The sequence below is a fragment of the Manacus vitellinus genome, unplaced genomic scaffold, assembly GCF_001715985.3.
Source record: "Manacus vitellinus isolate BGI_N305 unplaced genomic scaffold, ASM171598v3 scaffold_25_pilon, whole genome shotgun sequence".
In the NCBI taxonomy this organism is placed as follows: domain Eukaryota; kingdom Metazoa; phylum Chordata; class Aves; order Passeriformes; family Pipridae; genus Manacus; species Manacus vitellinus.
In genome coordinates this window covers 6,222,250-6,238,940 of record NW_021939882.1, presented here as the reverse complement: position 1 = coordinate 6,238,940, position 16,691 = coordinate 6,222,250, and the positions used below count along the sequence as shown (strand labels likewise).

Genomic DNA, 16,691 nt, shown 5'->3' with positions numbered 1-16,691 from the left:
GAATGAAGTGTGTATATTACCTGTTACTGACAACTGCTGTGCTCTTCCTTTCTCAGAGTGATCGTCTTCTTATTAAAGGAGGGAGAATAGTCAATGATGACCAGTCATTCTATGCTGACATTTACATGGAGGATGGCCTCATTAAGTAAGTATGGGACTTATATTGTCTCCATCTCCCCTTAAACCAGTTTTAGGTTGGCTGCTTATTGGGTTTTTGTGGATGTGGTCTGTACCCAACTTGCCAGCCAGGAAAACTTGATAGCCCTCTCTGGACAGAGTCTCAGCTCTCTGTGTGAGCACATGACATGTTTTCAGGGTAACTCCAGTGACTGAATTGCAGTCAGGCTTGTGGGATTGTGATACAGTGTCCAGTGTACAGCAAAGCTGTGTCTAATTGCACCAGGAACAAGATTCATCTTTGACTCCTGTTTTGCCCTGTGTTAACCATATTAGCCTGAATGACCCCACACAGGATCTTGTTTGTTAGCACTAACAAGGACAGTGCTGTGCTGCAAGTCATCTGCTCTCTTGAGATTTCCGGGAATTGCAGGGAAACCTTTGGGTTCCCCCAGCTTCTCCATGTGTGCCTCAGAGCTGCAGGAATAGCTCCATTGTTTAAAGTCTGCTGGTCAGACATGGGAAAAGTGTCATGTTGGGACATGTGAAATGAGGGTGAACTGAAAGAACCGTGGAAGTTTATAACAAAGAGACTTGAAAAGGCATTTCTTGCTCTATGATAAGAGTTAAATATCCAGCATTACCAGGGTTCTTGAGTATCCTTGAGCCTCATCTGCAGCCTGGAGGTCACAGAATTTCACTGCCTTGGAAACAAAATGCTCTCACAAGTGAATTCTGGTAAGAATGCAGTGAGCAGATTAAAACCTTTAGTGATAGATTGATCTCTGTAAAAGCAGTGGGAAGAACTGCTGGCCTATTGCTGTGAGGACCTGGAGCGAGCAGTTCTGTCCACAGACTTCTTGTTATGTTAAGGAAAAAAACTGCGAAGGGATCAAGCTTGAACAAAATGCAAAAATGGAATTTGCTTCTCATTTTTACCTCCCCAGTGTGCCAAGGAAATGAGAAGTTTTCCACTAAAACCAACTTGTCTTTTATCTTGATTTATCAGGGAAGACTGAGGAAGGCTTGGTGGAAATAGGATTTCTGAAAGAAGAGATTTGAAGGCTGAGTGCTACATATGGACAGATAAAGGGATTGAGCAGGCAGGGGCTGAGGGAAGGGAGCACTGAGGTTCAGGTGACTTGGCCTGCAGGAGGGCTGGGTACTTTGAGTTGTGCTCAAACAGAACAGGCTCCAGAGGACTGTGGTTGTGTATTCAGTTACCAGTGGATGTACACTGGAACTTTCTAGACTTCCTGTTTTCAGAAGATATTTTTAGGTACTTGTGATTTTAGCTGCCTTCACTACAGCATGGCACTGCTCATGGCAAAGCTGTCCTTCAGGGCACGGAGGAGACAAGGTGAGAGGGGAGGACTCTGGGTGCCTTGGGAAGACAGTGAGCCCAGAGCTTGCAGGATGTGCCGTGAGCCCAGTGGGCTGGAGTCGGGCTGGGCACTTGCTGAGCTCCCCCCCAACCCCCAGGAGTCCCTTCACCCTTGGGACCTTGTGCTGTGAGTGGCATTGCAAGTCCCTGATGAGCCCTGAGCTGGCCTAGCAGCTGTGGCATTACAGTGGAAATCATCTTTCTCTGTAAGTAAGCCTCAGACTTGAGCCTTACTTAAAGTGGGCAGAAGGACGGGGGAGAGCAGAGATTAGGGGTGCAGCTTACTGGGAGCAGGGCTGGTGGTGTTGGGTTTTGTGAGCATGCACCCTGGGTGAGCACTTAGATCTGCTCTGCATGGCCATCAGACCATTCTCCCCAGCTACCCAACCCAGGGCCTGCCCCAGGCAGCAGGTGCCATCCCAGACACCCACAGAGCAGCTGGACAGATGGCAGCCACCCCTGGACTAAGCACATTGTAGGTGTCAGCAAGCCAGACACCCTGCACGTGTCTGTGCAGCGGGGTGGGTTCAACTCTGCCTGGGTCTGGGAGTGGGACGGAGAGGGGTGTTCTGTGGGCAGGGAGGTGACCTGGCAGTTCCTGGCTGAGCTGTTCAGGGGTCATGCTGTGGCTGGTTTTCCTTTGTTTGACCATCTTGGTGTGATCTCATCAGGCAGATTGGAGACAACCTGATTGTCCCTGGAGGGGTCAAAACCATAGAAGCCAATGGGAAGATGGTGATCCCTGGAGGAATTGATGTCCACACTCGCCTGCAGATGCCATACAAGGGAATGACTGCTGTGGACGATTTCTTCCAAGGAACAAAAGCGGCTCTGGCTGGTGGAACCACCATGATCAGTGAGTGCAGCAGGCAGGGCTTGTGCATGGCACCACCCAGCAGTCCTGCAACACTGTCCAGATCTTTTTTTCTTTGCTTTTCTCAGTCTTTGTTCTAAAGGCCCATGATGGTGTGCTCATATCTTTTATGATATCAGTGCAGTTTAGAGAGTAAGGATTGGGATGAATCTTTGGATCCTTAGTAATGATGAAGTGATGGTTCATGAGGTCTGCGTAGGACTGCTTGCCCATGCAGATCCTGTGCTCTGCAGTACTTCTTTGTCTGCAGCCACTGCTGCCCCTGGGACCCTCAAAAAGAAAAAATGACATAACTTTTTTCCCCTGTTAAATAAAAATAGGGCAGTGTGGTGCTCAGATGACTCTGAGCAGGGAAACAGAGCAATGTGCTGGCATCTCACACTGCTCAGAAATAAACAGTGCTAACGAAAAAGGAAAGGGAATTCTGAGGTCCTTCCCTGGAGAAGGCCATGGCTGTGCACTGGTTTGAGGTTCAGGTGTTACTGCTGTGCAGTGGTCACAGCTGTGTGCACTGCAGGGTTTCTTGGGATGCAGGAGCAAGTGTTGATCCTTCCAGTAAAGGGCTGGGTTCTTTGTCCTCCCCCCACCAGTTTTCCTTCTCTCTGTGCCAAAAAAATACATTTTGTGGAATGGATTATGGCAGGGTGTGGGGATTCCATGGTGGGCAATAAAAGGTGCATTAGTGTTGCAGTGTGGGAGGAGGCTGTGTGCTAATGGGGTGGGAGCGGGGATGGGAATGACAGGGCCCTTCAGCTTCCAGCCAGTTTCTCAGCAGAAGCTGTAAAAGCCCCTGGTCCCATGCCAGAGGCCATTAAGCAAGGGCTCTGTGCACTTCCCTGCCAATAAATGCACTTGAGGAGTGAAGGTGCGTTGTGAAGGAACAGGAACCTCTTGGGAGCTGCCCTGAAGCCCCCGAGGAGACCAGCCCGGAATGGTGGAGGTGCCAGGCCATGGTGGGGTAGCCCGGTCGGGGAACCCTTGCCCAGCCCTTGCTCTGCTGTGCCCCTGCAGTGGACCATGTGGTGCCGGAGCCCGAGTCCAGCCTGTCGGAGGCGCTGGAGCGGTGGCGGGAGTGGGCGGACGGGAAGGCCTGCTGTGACTACGCGCTGCACGTGGACATCCCGCGCTGGAGCGACCGCGTCCGGCAGGAGCTGCACACCATCGTCCAGGAGAAAGGTTTGTTGCCTGCTGCTCCCTGCCCAGCCTCAGGGGCCGTGTGCCCTGTGCCCTGGCCAGGGAGGGCGAGGGGTGGCCATGCTGTCGGGAGGGTGGCCAGAGCAGGCAGCCTGACCACCCCTCTCTCCTCTCTGCTCTGCCCCAGGCATTAACTCCTTTATGGTGTACATGGCCTACAAGGATTTGTACCAGATGTCCAACACCGAGGTGAGACCTCCTTTGCCACCATGGTTGTGTTGATGGAAGGGGCAGCGGGGGGTGGCTACCTGTGCGGGGCTGCCCCAGGCTGCGGCCATGGGCTGGCTGAGCTCCTGCGCTGCAGGCAGAGGCACAGGTCTGGTGTGGAGAGCACCAAGAGCACCTGCTGGTGACTGTATTCTTCAGAAAACTGGTCCTGGCACGGCCAGAGCATTACCTGGCATGGCAGCACCAGGCCCTGGCAGCTATGGGGCCATGAGAGGTGCCAGGGCTGTGGGCTGCCTGCTCAGGAATCATTTCTTCTTGTCTCTCTTTTAGCTGTATGAGATATTCAGCTGCCTGGCAGAGCTGGGTGCCATAGCCCAAGTTCATGCTGAAAACGGTGATATAATTGCACAGGTAACTAACTATTTCTGGCATGCAGGGACTGAAAATCTACCCCAGGCAGATTTGGTGTGGGACATTAGCAAAATGGCTCTAAAGCTGCCTGGACGTCTTTTGTAAGGTGGTAACTTTGCTGCTCAGCAGCAATGTCAAATTTAGTTTTGTTTTTAGTATGTTGTACATAAGTGAATCTGAAATAATGAATTAGTGATTATCTAAATGGAAGAGAGTAGCCATCAATTATGGTATGTTCACTCCAGCTGCAGCTCTTTTCAGTGTGGAGAGGCAAGAGACCTTTGCTTTGCACATAATGAGTCAGGAGAGGTAAAGTGCATTGAGAAGTGCCATGACAAGAGAGGAGTTTTCTCCCTGTAAGCAAGCAGCTGTCTAATGAAGCTGGATTTGCAAGGGATGTGTTCTGAGGGATGTGGCTTGGTGATCAGATGAGTAGTCTGTATGTGCCTGCTCTGTTGTAATTGGTGCTGGATGACAGAAAGTCCAAATGTTTTGATTTTCATTAAGATATAGAAGACATTGTTCAATTAAGCTCTGCAATTAGTTGGTTTTTTTCTGTCTCTTATTCTTGGGAGTTGAAGGAGCATGAACCAAGAGGTCATTCTTTAAACATCCTCTCAGACTACAAAAACCAGTTTTTCTCTGGACTTTTAGAGCTGCAGTGCACAACTGAATGGCTCCTGCACATGAAAACTGGGAGTGGTCAGAGAAATTGTATTGCTAGAGCTTATCTCCGCTTCATCTCCAGCCTAACCACAAAAGGCCCCCAATCTGTTAAGTGGTAGCACTTCACAAACCTGGGAATTAGAAGGGCTGGGGAGTTTTGTACCCTTTTTTTGCCTCTACACTGTGCTTGTTTCATTGAAGAGATTTCAGTGTCTGCCCTCCCATTTCCCCATCCTTCCTCTTTCTCTCTCAAACCCCTTGAGGATGCATCAGCCTCTCACCATGGCTGAGACAGGACACAGGGTGGTGATGGTCCTGAGGGAAGGGCTTGACACAGAAGGAGTCTGCTTTTCTGGTTGGTAGTTTCAGACTTGTAACAGCTCTCTGTTCTTTTGGTGTCCTAGGAACAAGCCAGGATGTTGGAGATGGGAATAACAGGCCCCGAGGGCCACGTGCTGAGCAGACCTGAGGAGGTAAGATGCAGAGGACAGTTCAGCCTTGCTGCACTGAAGAACTTCCCCAGTCACAGTGGGGCTCAGTGTGTGTAGTGGGGCCAGACAAACATCGTGGCAGGGGGGTGTGTGTGTGTGCATCCAGGGGTGTCCATTTATACAGACACTGCTGTCTGGTTCATCATCAGCCCAGGAAAGAGTGAGGTGCATGTTTGTGACGAACAGTTCTCAGTCTTGCTCAAGCTGCCCAGCAGAGACAGAAGCCCTTGTTCTGAGTCTCACAGAGAGGAATCAATCAACAAAAATGTCTGTATGGCTGTAGCAGCCTTTGGGCTGGGTTGGGGGCATTTGTCTTGTATTGGTGGCTCCACAGATGTGAGAGACCTGAGAAGAATGAAATGATGAGTTTTAGTTTCTCTGAGAATTCACTGTACACATCTGAGTGCTGACAGATTCCAGCCTCTTCCTGCTTTATATCTGCTTAGAGTCTAAAGCATGTTTGAGAGTCAGATGGACAAAGCCATTGGTGGAAGGAGTGGGAGGGAAGGAGAGGGGGAATTCCCTGGTTACAAATCATTGTCAGAATACTAATTAGATTACTTCTAATTTTAGCTTGCAGGGTATTTTTCTGTTTGGTCCATTAATCTGAGTTGAGTCTAATTTTAGGTAGGTTTCCTTGAGATAACTCCCTGCTGAGAGGTGCTTTAACTTTCCACAACATGTGAAAGAAGAAAACAGTAGGAATTTGGTACAATAGCAAAGCTGAGGAGGGAAGCACAGGGATGGACTTATACTTCAGGACCCGCTGAAATAAAATCAGTTGGCTCAAATTAAAAGTGTACAAAGTTGGCTATATTAGGGCTGGTAACAACATACATGACCTAGTGTAATACAGTGTTTATTTTCTTAGAAGTACGAGAGTGTAAAGCATTTTCTTGTACAGGGAAGAGCCTCAGTGTCAAACACAGTGGCTCAGAGTCCCTCTGCATGTAAACTACCATTTATTTTTATGACTCTAACCTGTTGCCACTAGCTGGCAAGCAAAGGTACAATTCAGGGATGCTGTGGTTGTGCCAGGATTTGAGAACTGTCCTGTTGCCATAAGACAGCACTGCAGATCTCGCCCAGAGTCAGTAAAACATTTTTGAGTGTTTGATCTTGAAATGCCATTAAAGTATAAGGCAACTGAGAACACTGCAACACTCTAGATATCATCTGTTCAGCCAAATTCAAATCTCATTGCCTTTGAAAATAAACAATGTTCTTCTTCCACAACACATTCTACCTGGGGAAATGTTTAGGTGGAACACAAATGGCCCTGCTACCCCATAAAGCCCACAGGTGCAAAGCATTGGGAGGGTGGTCTGTGGCTCTGTGGGTCTCCTCTGTCCTGGAGGGACCTCAGTGGGGGTTAAAGACAAGTTTTTCTTTCTGATGATGGTGGTGACTTGGTAGGGCAGGATGGTGCTGCTCCAAATTGTAACCTGCTGTGAGGGTATTGAGTGATGACTGTTTGCTCCTGTCCACATGTTAAGCATCGCCACCTACTGCAGTCCATAAGTGTGCTGATAAAACTGTTCTCTTGCTTAAATTTCTATTTTAAGAGTCTTTAAGCAGAAGAGAAAAACCTCTTTTCACTGTACAGCAAATAGCTCAGCAGAAGTACAAGAGGCATGGGTGGGTGGTGTGTCTGGGTGCAGTGCTCTGCTTCTCCTGCCCCAGGACAGTTCAGCTGGCACAGCCCCAGGAGCTGCCCTGGGGGCTGGATTAGTGGTGTCTTTTTAAGGCTTCTGTTTTGAACTTCCTCATTCCAAAGCTTGAAGCCAAACTGTAGAGCAAACAGTTGCAGAACTCTGGGGTTGAGCTCAGGCTGAACACAGACTGATGTAATAGTCCAAAGATATCCCTCCTGATGGAAATCCGCCCTGCAGTAAGAGCAGGACAGTGGAGTGAGGTGGGTGTCAGCAGGCTGGGGTGAGCAGCAGGACAGCCAGGCCCCAGTGCCAGCAGCCTGACAGGGCATGGGCCCCTGCACCCAGCCATTGGGGTGGCAGGGACATCTGCTGCAGCCATGGGACAACCTGGAGCAGGGAGTGCTCTGGAAGGGCTGACCCTCTGCTGCCTGATGTCAGCCTGTGCTGGCAGGCTGGGCAGCAGTCCCTGGGCTCCTTGAGCTGTCAAGAGAGCTGGAACCAGGCAGTGGAAAAAACAGCAGATGCAGCTCTACTGGCCCCTGAGCAGGGTCTAGGCAGTGCTCCTGTTCTGGGCATGGAGCAGGGTCCAGGCAGTGCTCCTGTGCCAGGCATTGTGTTGCTGTAGCCTGCGATTTGGGCCAGGCCCTGGGGAGACTGAAGCTTCCCCCCTCAGATCTCCCCGATTAACCTGCCCTTGGGGTGTCAAGGGTAAAAGCAAGGACACAGGGTGCAATCCATGGTGTGCTGAGAGCAGCAGGGGCTCCTCCCTGCCCACTCAGTGCTCCTTTGCAGCTGTGTGCCATCCTCTCTTCCAGCTGGAAGCAGAAGCTGTCTTCCGGGCCATCACTATTGCCAGCCAGACCAACTGTCCTCTCTACGTGACTAAAGTGATGAGCAAAAGCGCTGCTGACCTCATCTCCCAAGCCAGAAAAAAAGGTGAGTGTCAGCTGGTGCTGCACTCAGCCCTGCTGCTGCCACCAGGATTGTGGATTATGTGACCCCCATGTCCTCATGGTTGTTTTGCCAAGACCATGACTGTGCTTGGAGTGCCGTCCAGTGCTTCCCCTTCTGCTGGGGAGCAGTTAGCTCAAGGGTTTACCTGACTTGTGAAGGGCAGGGGGACACTGCACCAGGCCACATAGAGCCACCTCCTGTTGTCACATCAGGTAACATCATGTGGGGCACAGGTAGGAGCAATGCTTTAAACACTACGTTGTCTGTGGCTGTGAAGGGCTTGCTGAGGACACTTGTTCCATGCACGTTGCTGATGGTTTGAGCTGCTGCACGTAGCTCTGGCCTCCTTTTAAAGTGCTGGCCCCTCAGAGGCACCTGGGTGCTTTTTCAGATGACTGGGGGCTCCGTTTGTCACTGGAGGTGGAGCACAGGGATTCCCCACAGGCATGTGGGCATATCCACAGTTGTGCTCAGTGGGTTCTGTGCCCCCACCCCGGGAGCTGTGAAGGGGGAGGCTGGTGTGCTGGGATCTGTGCCCTGGAGCAGGAGGACCCTACGGTGATGGCAGGCAGGACTTGCTGCAGGACTTGTAGGACTTGTTGTCTCTCCTGCCTGTCCCAGCACCGGAGCCCAGGCCAGTAGTGTGGGACAGCCCAACATGGGTATGGGTGTTCTCTGGGCTGTTGGTAGTGCTGTAGAGCAGAGAATGCCTGCAGGCTCCACGGAAACAGCGTCCTTTCTGTGCCCTTCTCCAGGCATTGTGGTGTTTGGTGAGCCCATCACAGCCAGTCTGGGGACTGATGGAACACACTACTGGAGCAAGAACTGGGCCAAGGCCGCAGCGTTTGTGGTCTCCCCACCACTGAGCCCAGACCCAACAACTCCTGACTACATCAACTCCCTCCTGGCCAGGTGAGTGACAGCTCTGCTGGGGATGCTGCTGGGGGGAAGTGGACTCTGGATAAGGAAGGAAGAGGTTAGTCCAATATGAACCACTTCAGTGTAGGTGTTTACTGAGCTGACTGGTGAAATGGCTCTGACTCCAAGCTGTGGTGGTTTATCCCTGAGAGTGGAGGGAGGACAGGAGAGGCACCATGAGGTTAACATCAGTAATGAGAAAAATACCAGGACATGTTGTCTTGAACCATTTTAAATGCCCTGAAGAAGGCAAAGAAATGAGGACCAGCTAACACAGACTTGTCAACAGAAGCATTCACCAAGCTGGAGAAGTGAGGAATGGCTGCCTGGGTTGGGATGCTGCAGGAGAACATGGAAGGGTTACAAGTGTCACAGGCTGGTGGGGGCTGCAGTCAAATACAAAGCAGATGTGTTCTCACACCTGTACAGGTGAGCAGTAGCAGAGCCTGCAAAGTGCAGGAGGCCTTTAGGAGCAGCTCCTGCACATCTGGCTGGGATGATAGGTCTTTTTTTCACCCTGAAGGTCAGGGGGTGGAGAAGGGATTTGTTGAAAAAAATACAGACAATAAAAGCACTTCAGCAATTTGCTGTGACCTTTCACAGTTACACTCCATCCTCTCACTGGCAAGGCCCATGCAGCAGCTGTGGGGACACAGCACATTCCTGGCCCTGTCCACGTGCCCTGTGTCCATCACACACCCCCTCACCCTGCGTTTGTATGTCCGATCGTGTGGTGGCTGGTCTGTGTTAGCCAGGGGATGGCTGACAATGGGGGAGCTGTAAATGGAAATGACCTTTGAGGTAACCCTGGAAACATCTCTGCTGAGATGAGTGAGGGATGCAGTCAGTACAAAGTGTCTCTACAGCAGGGCACGTTAGGATAAACCTGGTTGTGCCAGGGTGGAGATGCCATGCCCGGGTGTAAGAGAGGTGCATTTGGGGTCTGAGTATGCAGGTCACAATGGATTTTGCTGTGGTCAAGGACCAAGAGATGCCTCCACTCAGTCTGGATATGTTATATAAATGCAGGTCATAGCGACTGGGAGGGAAAAGTGAGCCCGGCTCCTTCACTGGCTTTCTAATCCTCCCCTTCCAATTTACTCCAGACCTCAGAGGAGAGATGAGTACTTCTTAGTCCCTGCAGCCCACAGGTGTCTGTCCTGACACCTTTGCCATACTGCTTTCTGCGAGGCTGCAGTGGGAGGAGAGGCTGTGAGGCTCCAACTGGGCTGGATGGCTTGTTTTCCTCCACCAGGACAAATCTGGTGGAGATTAGGAAGTGTGTTGTGTCATGAGCTCGGGCCTCTGGCTGTGCAGTCCATCAGACATATGGCAGAAATTATCAGAGGAAGGTGGAGATTAACAGTGGATTAGGGCTGATTCACGGCCTGGAGCAGAGTCGCTGTGTCTGCACTGTCCGGGTGCTGGAGGCCCCTCACCTCACGTGGGCAGTGCCAGGAGCTGGCCTGCCTTGATTTGCTTCCTTTCACCTGGCAGTGATGACTTCCCAGCTGCTGCCTGTCCATTGCTCCCTGAGCACTCGGCAGCAGCTGGGTGACTTTCAGGGAGCCATGGACAGCTCCTTGCTTGCCTTGGCTGCTGGCAACTCACTGGCTCTGCCTGTTCCCGAGGAGTGGAATGGGTCAGGGTATCTCATCTCTCTGGGCCTCCTGGAGAGAGCTGCTTCTGGGCAGTCCTGACTCCCTCCATCCCACTGCCACAGGCTTTTGTGGGGCCAGGGAGGGCTGTGCTTGCCCTCAGGGTGCAGGAACTGGCAGTGCATGACACGAGCTTGTTGTGCAGGACAGTCCTGCAGCAGAGAGGCCTCTTCCTCCCTGTGTGGCAGAAGGACTCTCCCAAGCAGACCTGACAAACTGACGGAAATAGGTTTTCTGACTTGCACTGGGATGATTTTTCCTTTGTGCTCGTGCAAATGATGGAGCCTGGTGTGGAAGGGTATCTTCTGGCCTGACACAAAGGCCACCCTGTTCCCTGGGAGCTGAGCTGTTGAATCCCCTTGTATGCAGGATGCTGTCCATACTCAGGCAGGCAGCACAGCATGGCAGAGGTCTCTTGCCCCCAAGTGACCCAGGGGCTGGGTCAGGTGGAAGTCTTAAGGCTGAAGGGCTGTGGAAATGAGGGTGCAGAGTAAAATAGAACTGAACCAGGGGCTGCCTGTGGCCAGAGGAAATCCATGTCCCTTGTGTCTCTGCTGCTGTCTGACTGCAGAACGACTGACAATGTGTTTGTTCCACCACTGACAATGTGTTTGTTCCACCACCCCTCAGTGGTGACCTGCAGGTTTCAGGAAGTGCTCACTGTACCTTCAGCACCGCTCAGAAAGCCATCGGAAAAGACAACTTCACAGCCATCCCAGAAGGGACCAACGGCATAGAGGAACGAATGTCAATCATCTGGGACAAGGCAGTGGTGAGAGTACCACCAGGGAAGGGGAGGGTTGGCTGCCACCTCATGCACCTATGCTCCTACCCTGCAGAGCTGGGCACCCAGCTGCTTGGCTCTCTGGCTCTGAGAGTCAAACCAAGCTGGAGCAGGAGAGGCAGCTGTTGTAGGTTTGGGGTGAACAGCCTGGAGCTGTGACGGTGCCCCCACTTATTGGCCTGTCTGGTGCCAGTGGTAAGGTTAGTCTTGACAGCCTGGGCCCAGCCAGCCAGCAACTCATGTGGGAGGGAGTCTGGTGCTTCCCAGGGCTCTTACTCTCTCTTTCCCCCAAAAGAATACTTAGTTCTCTTTGTGTCTGAGCAGGCCACAGGAAAGATGGATGAAAACCAGTTTGTGGCTGTGACAAGCACTAATGCTGCAAAAATCTTCAACCTGTACCCACGGAAAGGGAGAATAGCAGTGGGCTCGGACAGCGATCTGGTTATATGGGATCCTGATGCAGTGAAGATCATCACAGCAAAAACTCACCAGTCTGTAAGTCCTGTGCTCATCTGTGTGAATGCTGCAGGCTGGGGTGTGAGTAACTCTGTAGAAAGACTGCCTGGCTGCTGGGAGCTTGGTGCTGCCCTGTCTGTCTTTGAGGAGGGGTCACTGAACCCAGGCTCTGGGCGTGCCAGCTGTGACTGTGGATGTCCTTGAGCCCTGGGCTCTGCACATGGGGCTTTTCTCGCCCTGCTTGGGTGTTCTTCTCCTGACCCTGGCCCATGCAGATGTAAGGGCACACATTTCTCCTAATCTGGATTCCTTTTCCAGGCACAATTTTTTCCTGGCTTTGCCAGTGTGCTTTGTTCATGCCTTACTTCAAGCCTAAGTCCTGCCCTCCTCTGTTCTTGGACTCTGTCCTCACACTGAGCTTCAAAGGAGCAGGTCCTGGTTCAAGTTGGGAGCTCTGGTGGGTTCTTGCTGTGCTGGGCTATTGAGATTCAGGAGGCCTCTGAGGCAGGCAAGGCTGTTACAGGTGTCCTCTCCCCGCACTGGTGACTCCAGCAGCGAGGTGTGGGGACTGACCTGCTCTGAGTAGGCAGGCAGTGCTCATATCCCTCCTGACCATTATCTCTGGGTTGCTGCAGGTGGCTGAATACAACATCTTTGAGGGAATGGAGCTCCGTGGGGCCCCGCTGGTTGTCATATGCCAGGGGAAGATCATGCTGGAGGATGGCAACCTGCATGTGACCCAGGGGACCGGACGCTTCCTGCCCAGCAGCCCTTTCCCTGACTATGTCTACAAGCGCATCAAAGCCAGGAGGAAGGTGAGGAGATGGGGATGCCAGGAGACAGAGTTGGGACACTGCTCACCCAAATCGCATTTTTCCTTCATAACTGGCTATTTTTACTCTGCTGTTCTTGCTGCAGACTGATGTATTTTGAATATATACTTATAAAGCTGAGGCTTGGGTAGGCAGCTTTGCCTGTTGTGTTGGTGGTGTGCCAAGCTGGAGGCAGATGCTCCTCGAGGTCAGCAGTAGTGATGTCTGTCCTCATCCTGTCCTGCTGCAGCAGGAGTGTGGAGGGAAGTGCTGAGTTAAAAATGAAGAGGCTGGGCAAAATTACCTTGTCCTCCCTCATGTGTGCAGCATGAGCCCCATCTGGGCTGTTGTGCTGGTTCTGCACACCTTGCAGGGCAGGTGAAGGGTGGGGCTGTGCCAGTACAGGACTGGGGGTCACGGGGCTGGCAGTGAGAGTTCCCTCTGCAGGGGGACTGGGGAGCCAGGGATGGTGTATGATACTCCCTGGGCTCAGAGAAGTGCCACTGTCCTCTTCTCTCTGGTGACAGATGGCAGAGATGCACGCTGTGCCCCGGGGCATGTATGACGGACCCGTGTTTGACCTCACCACCACCCCCAAGGGGGGCACTCCTGCGGGGTCAACCAGGGAGTCCCCCACACGGCAGACACCCCCTGTCAGGAACCTCCACCAGTCCGGATTCAGCCTGTCAGGTGAGTACATGTGGCAGCTGGGCTGGGAGAGGGCAGAGCCCCTGGCCACGTGTCCCAGCTCCTGGAGTGGGGGGCAGCTGGGAGGTGGCGTGGGGCAAGGTGAGCACAAGAGGCAGGGCAAGACCCTGTGTGTTCCTTAAAGGACATGGCTGGAGCTGTACCTTGCAGTAGAAGCAAGGCAGACTGTGCCTGTGGAGGCCAGCACAGCATCTGATGCCATTCTTGCTGTGTGGGGCTGTTCATGGAGCATCTGCAGAGATGTTCAAGCCACTGCTGCTCTCGGGGTCACTACTGGAGCTGGGAGAGGGAGCAAGTTGCTGCAGACAGTCTCAGGAGGCCCTTTGCAAAACCCCAGGCTGCTTGACTGCTCAGTCCTGTGAAGAAAATGCTCTTAACTTTGCTCTCCCCCTTCCCTTTGCTTTCTCGTCCTGTCCCAGGTACCCAGGTTGATGAAGGCGTGCGCTCAGCGAGCAAGCGCATCGTCGCACCCCCGGGAGGCCGCTCCAACATCACCTCCCTGAGCTAAATGTCCCGGCTGAGGAGGAAACAAAGTCCCTGTTCAAGCGAAGGAAGAAAAATGGTACATTGGTGTTTTAAGAAGGAAAAGAAGTAAACCTGTTCAGAAGAATCAATAAGCCTCAAGCCTTATGTTTCACAAATGCTACTTGCTACCTAGCTTTAAAGATGTTGCTTCATTTTGTTTTTGCATAGCCTTAAGGTTCTGTTGTTGTCACTGTTGTGGGTTCGGTCGGGTTGTGTTTTGCTCTTCCTCTCTGTATGCATGCAGCTCGGACAGGTCGCTGGTTCAGTGTGTTATTGGTGTTGAACGCGTGTGGGATGCTGTGGGACAGTGGGAACGGCCCGTGGGGTGACCCAACGAGGGGGCAGGGTCTGGCCAGAGGCAGGATGTGGGATGGGGAGGGCAGGTGCACTGAGCTGGTAGGGGCAGGTGGGTCTGTCGTGTTCATGTCCTTCATCTCCACCCAACGCTCTGGCGCTTCACCACGAGGCCTATGGGGGAGCCCGAATCATCTCTGTAACGGCTGTCACAGCACCTCGTGTAAGGAGTTTTACTACTTTGTACACTTTATTAAAAAAAAAAAAGTTGTTCCTTCAAACAACTCATGTTGCTGGCTGGCTCTTTTCTTCCTCAGGCGGCTGCTGCTTGGCAGGGGCAGTGCCCAGCTGTGCCCACGGGGAGCTGGGCTGGGGTGGCACAAGGGGCTCGGGGTGGTGTTTGGGCTGGAGGGGCTGCAAGAATGGGCTGTCAGGATGACACAGTGCAGTGTCAGAGGGTTGGTGTAGCTGCTCAGGCAAAGGCAAAGGTATTGGCAAAACAGCACGTTGCAAGTGTTTGTAAAAGCCTGTTCAGTTTGTCCATGCAGTCTCTGGCTGAGCCTGGCCTGGGCACCAGGGGCTGTGACTGCCCGGCAAGAGCTGTGCCTGTTGTCTGTGTGGTGACAGGGGTGGGCTCCATGTGGCACTGCCTGGGCATGGCACTGGGGTCATCCCGGCTAGGCAGGCTTGGAGGCTGTTTTCTGTGGGTACCTGTGAGTTAAATGCTCCCCTTCCATCCAGCAGTGTGTCAGACTGAGAGGCACTGCCCTCTAAAGCTTGGAAAGCATGCAGAAAAACAAAGTGATAGTTTTTTAAAGATTTCAAAAATTAAAGGTCAGTTTAGGCTGTGCTAAACAAATACACTTTTTTTTTTTCCTTCTTTAGTATTTGACCTTGAAATACTTATTTTTACATGCCTGCAAGTCAGGCAGAACAAGCTGTCCATGCAGCAGTCCTTAAGGGGCCAGGCCAGAATAGTTGTGCCAGGGGCAGGGAAGGCTTTTCATGCTTACAAGCTTTGTGAAGTGCTGCTATCAAGTAATTAAAGAATTTTCCCTGTTGCCTGGTAGTGATTAAGCTGAGACTGTGCCTCTGTTTACAGCAGAAGAGGGGAAGGGAGAGATGGTTGTAGAAATCTTTGGGGAATTTCTAAAGATGCAATGTTCTTACCATTTAAGTACTTAAGTTGGTTTGGGTTTTTTGACCAGCCGGTACAGAGGTATTTCTGTAGCAGCAGATTTTTTTCCCCGGGAGGAGCAGAGCTGGTTTCCTTGTCTGGGACTCCAGTGTGGACCCCTACCTGCAGCAGAGCAAGGCAGCAATAGTGATGTGCTGTGCAGGGTACAGGGACAGCTGTTGACAGAGTCCATCCTGACCAGGCCTTGTGCCAGACCCCCTGTAGGACTGGGCAGAGAGCAGAGGACCAATGGAAAACACTGGAGGTGCTCTGGATAGCCTCCCTGGGAATGGCAAGTCAAAAGGCAGAGAGACATGGAGCCCCCATCCTGCTCAGAAATCCTATTGATTAAAAGACAGGATGGTTGGGGAGGAGGAGGGCAAGAACACAGCAACACGAGTCAGAGTGTGCTGTGACTGAGCAGGACATGGTGACTTTCCCCTGGCAATGATCCTACTTTGAGGGCTTCACTACCTATTTACTGCTGAACTAATTCCATCCAGACAGGATGTGTCCCTTTGGGTAAATAGGAGGCAAAGAGTTCATCACACATTCACTATATTGCTGGGAGTGGGAAAAATGGCAAAGAAGGAGAGGAAACATCAGGCCTGCCAAAGCATTTAAATAATAGCATCATTCCCAACATTACTGCAGTAAAAACACCTTGGCCAATCTCAGTCTTGGCCAAGACCACACCAGCAGTGTGGCCATTCCTGCAAACAGTCCCTGCTTAAATTGAGTGTGATTTCAATGGTAGAGAGATTAAAAATACACATTAAAGTTTCCCTCTGGTGGCAACAGTTTAACATGATGGTGAATGGATTTTTCAGGCATTTTTCATGCTGGAAAAGCATCTGGATTTGTCAGTGCCTGGTTATTACCTATTGGTGTCACATCTGTCTGCACACTCAGGCCATGCCAGCCCTGCTGAGTATGTGGAGAGGGAAAGGGACAGGAAACCTTTGCTGCCTCCTCCCAGCTAAGGAAGGAGCTCGTTGCCACTTCCAGCCTCCCATGCCCACCCTCATGGGGTGTTCACAGGAGCTGTCTGTAAGCAAAGGTCACTTTTGTCACTATGCACTGGTGGAGACCCTGCACCTGGGGGTCACCTCTTCCCCCTGGAGCAGCCCATCCATGCTGGAGTCCCAACCTCTGCAGAGCCCTCACCCACTGTGCTGTTGTGGCCCCAGCACTGCAGTTGACATGGTGGTGGCATCTCTGAGCACAGAGCGCACCGAGGGCTGTGGCACCGGCCAGCCAAGCTGGAAGGGTGGATACTGTCTCATCCATCGTCACATGGTCACGTTCCTGCCATCAGGAAAGGCAGCATAATAGGATCTGAGTCTAACTGACTGTGGACAATTGCAAGGCAGCACCCACAGCCTCTCCTCCCACACCCAGGACCCTCTGGCTGTGAGGTGGCAGGCTGAGGGGTGGGTGCCCCA

The 16,691-nt window shown here is 52.1% G+C and overlaps 1 protein-coding gene across 1 annotated transcript; it reads left to right on the top strand.

The window, feature by feature from the left end:
- Positions 1-44: 44 nt before the first annotated feature.
- DPYSL3 (dihydropyrimidinase like 3) lies at positions 45-14,353 on the top strand. Its single transcript, XM_029960266.1, has 13 exons — positions 45-145; positions 2,173-2,357; positions 3,387-3,551; positions 3,697-3,758; positions 4,068-4,148; positions 5,219-5,287; positions 7,776-7,896; positions 8,670-8,826; positions 11,121-11,262; positions 11,599-11,769; positions 12,366-12,545; positions 13,070-13,232; positions 13,670-14,353. The coding sequence occupies exons 1-13, from the start codon at positions 126-128 to the stop codon at positions 13,756-13,758; spliced, it is 1,605 nt and encodes a 534-aa protein (XP_029816126.1). The 5' UTR covers positions 45-125; the 3' UTR covers positions 13,759-14,353.
- Positions 14,354-16,691: the final 2,338 nt, after the last annotated feature.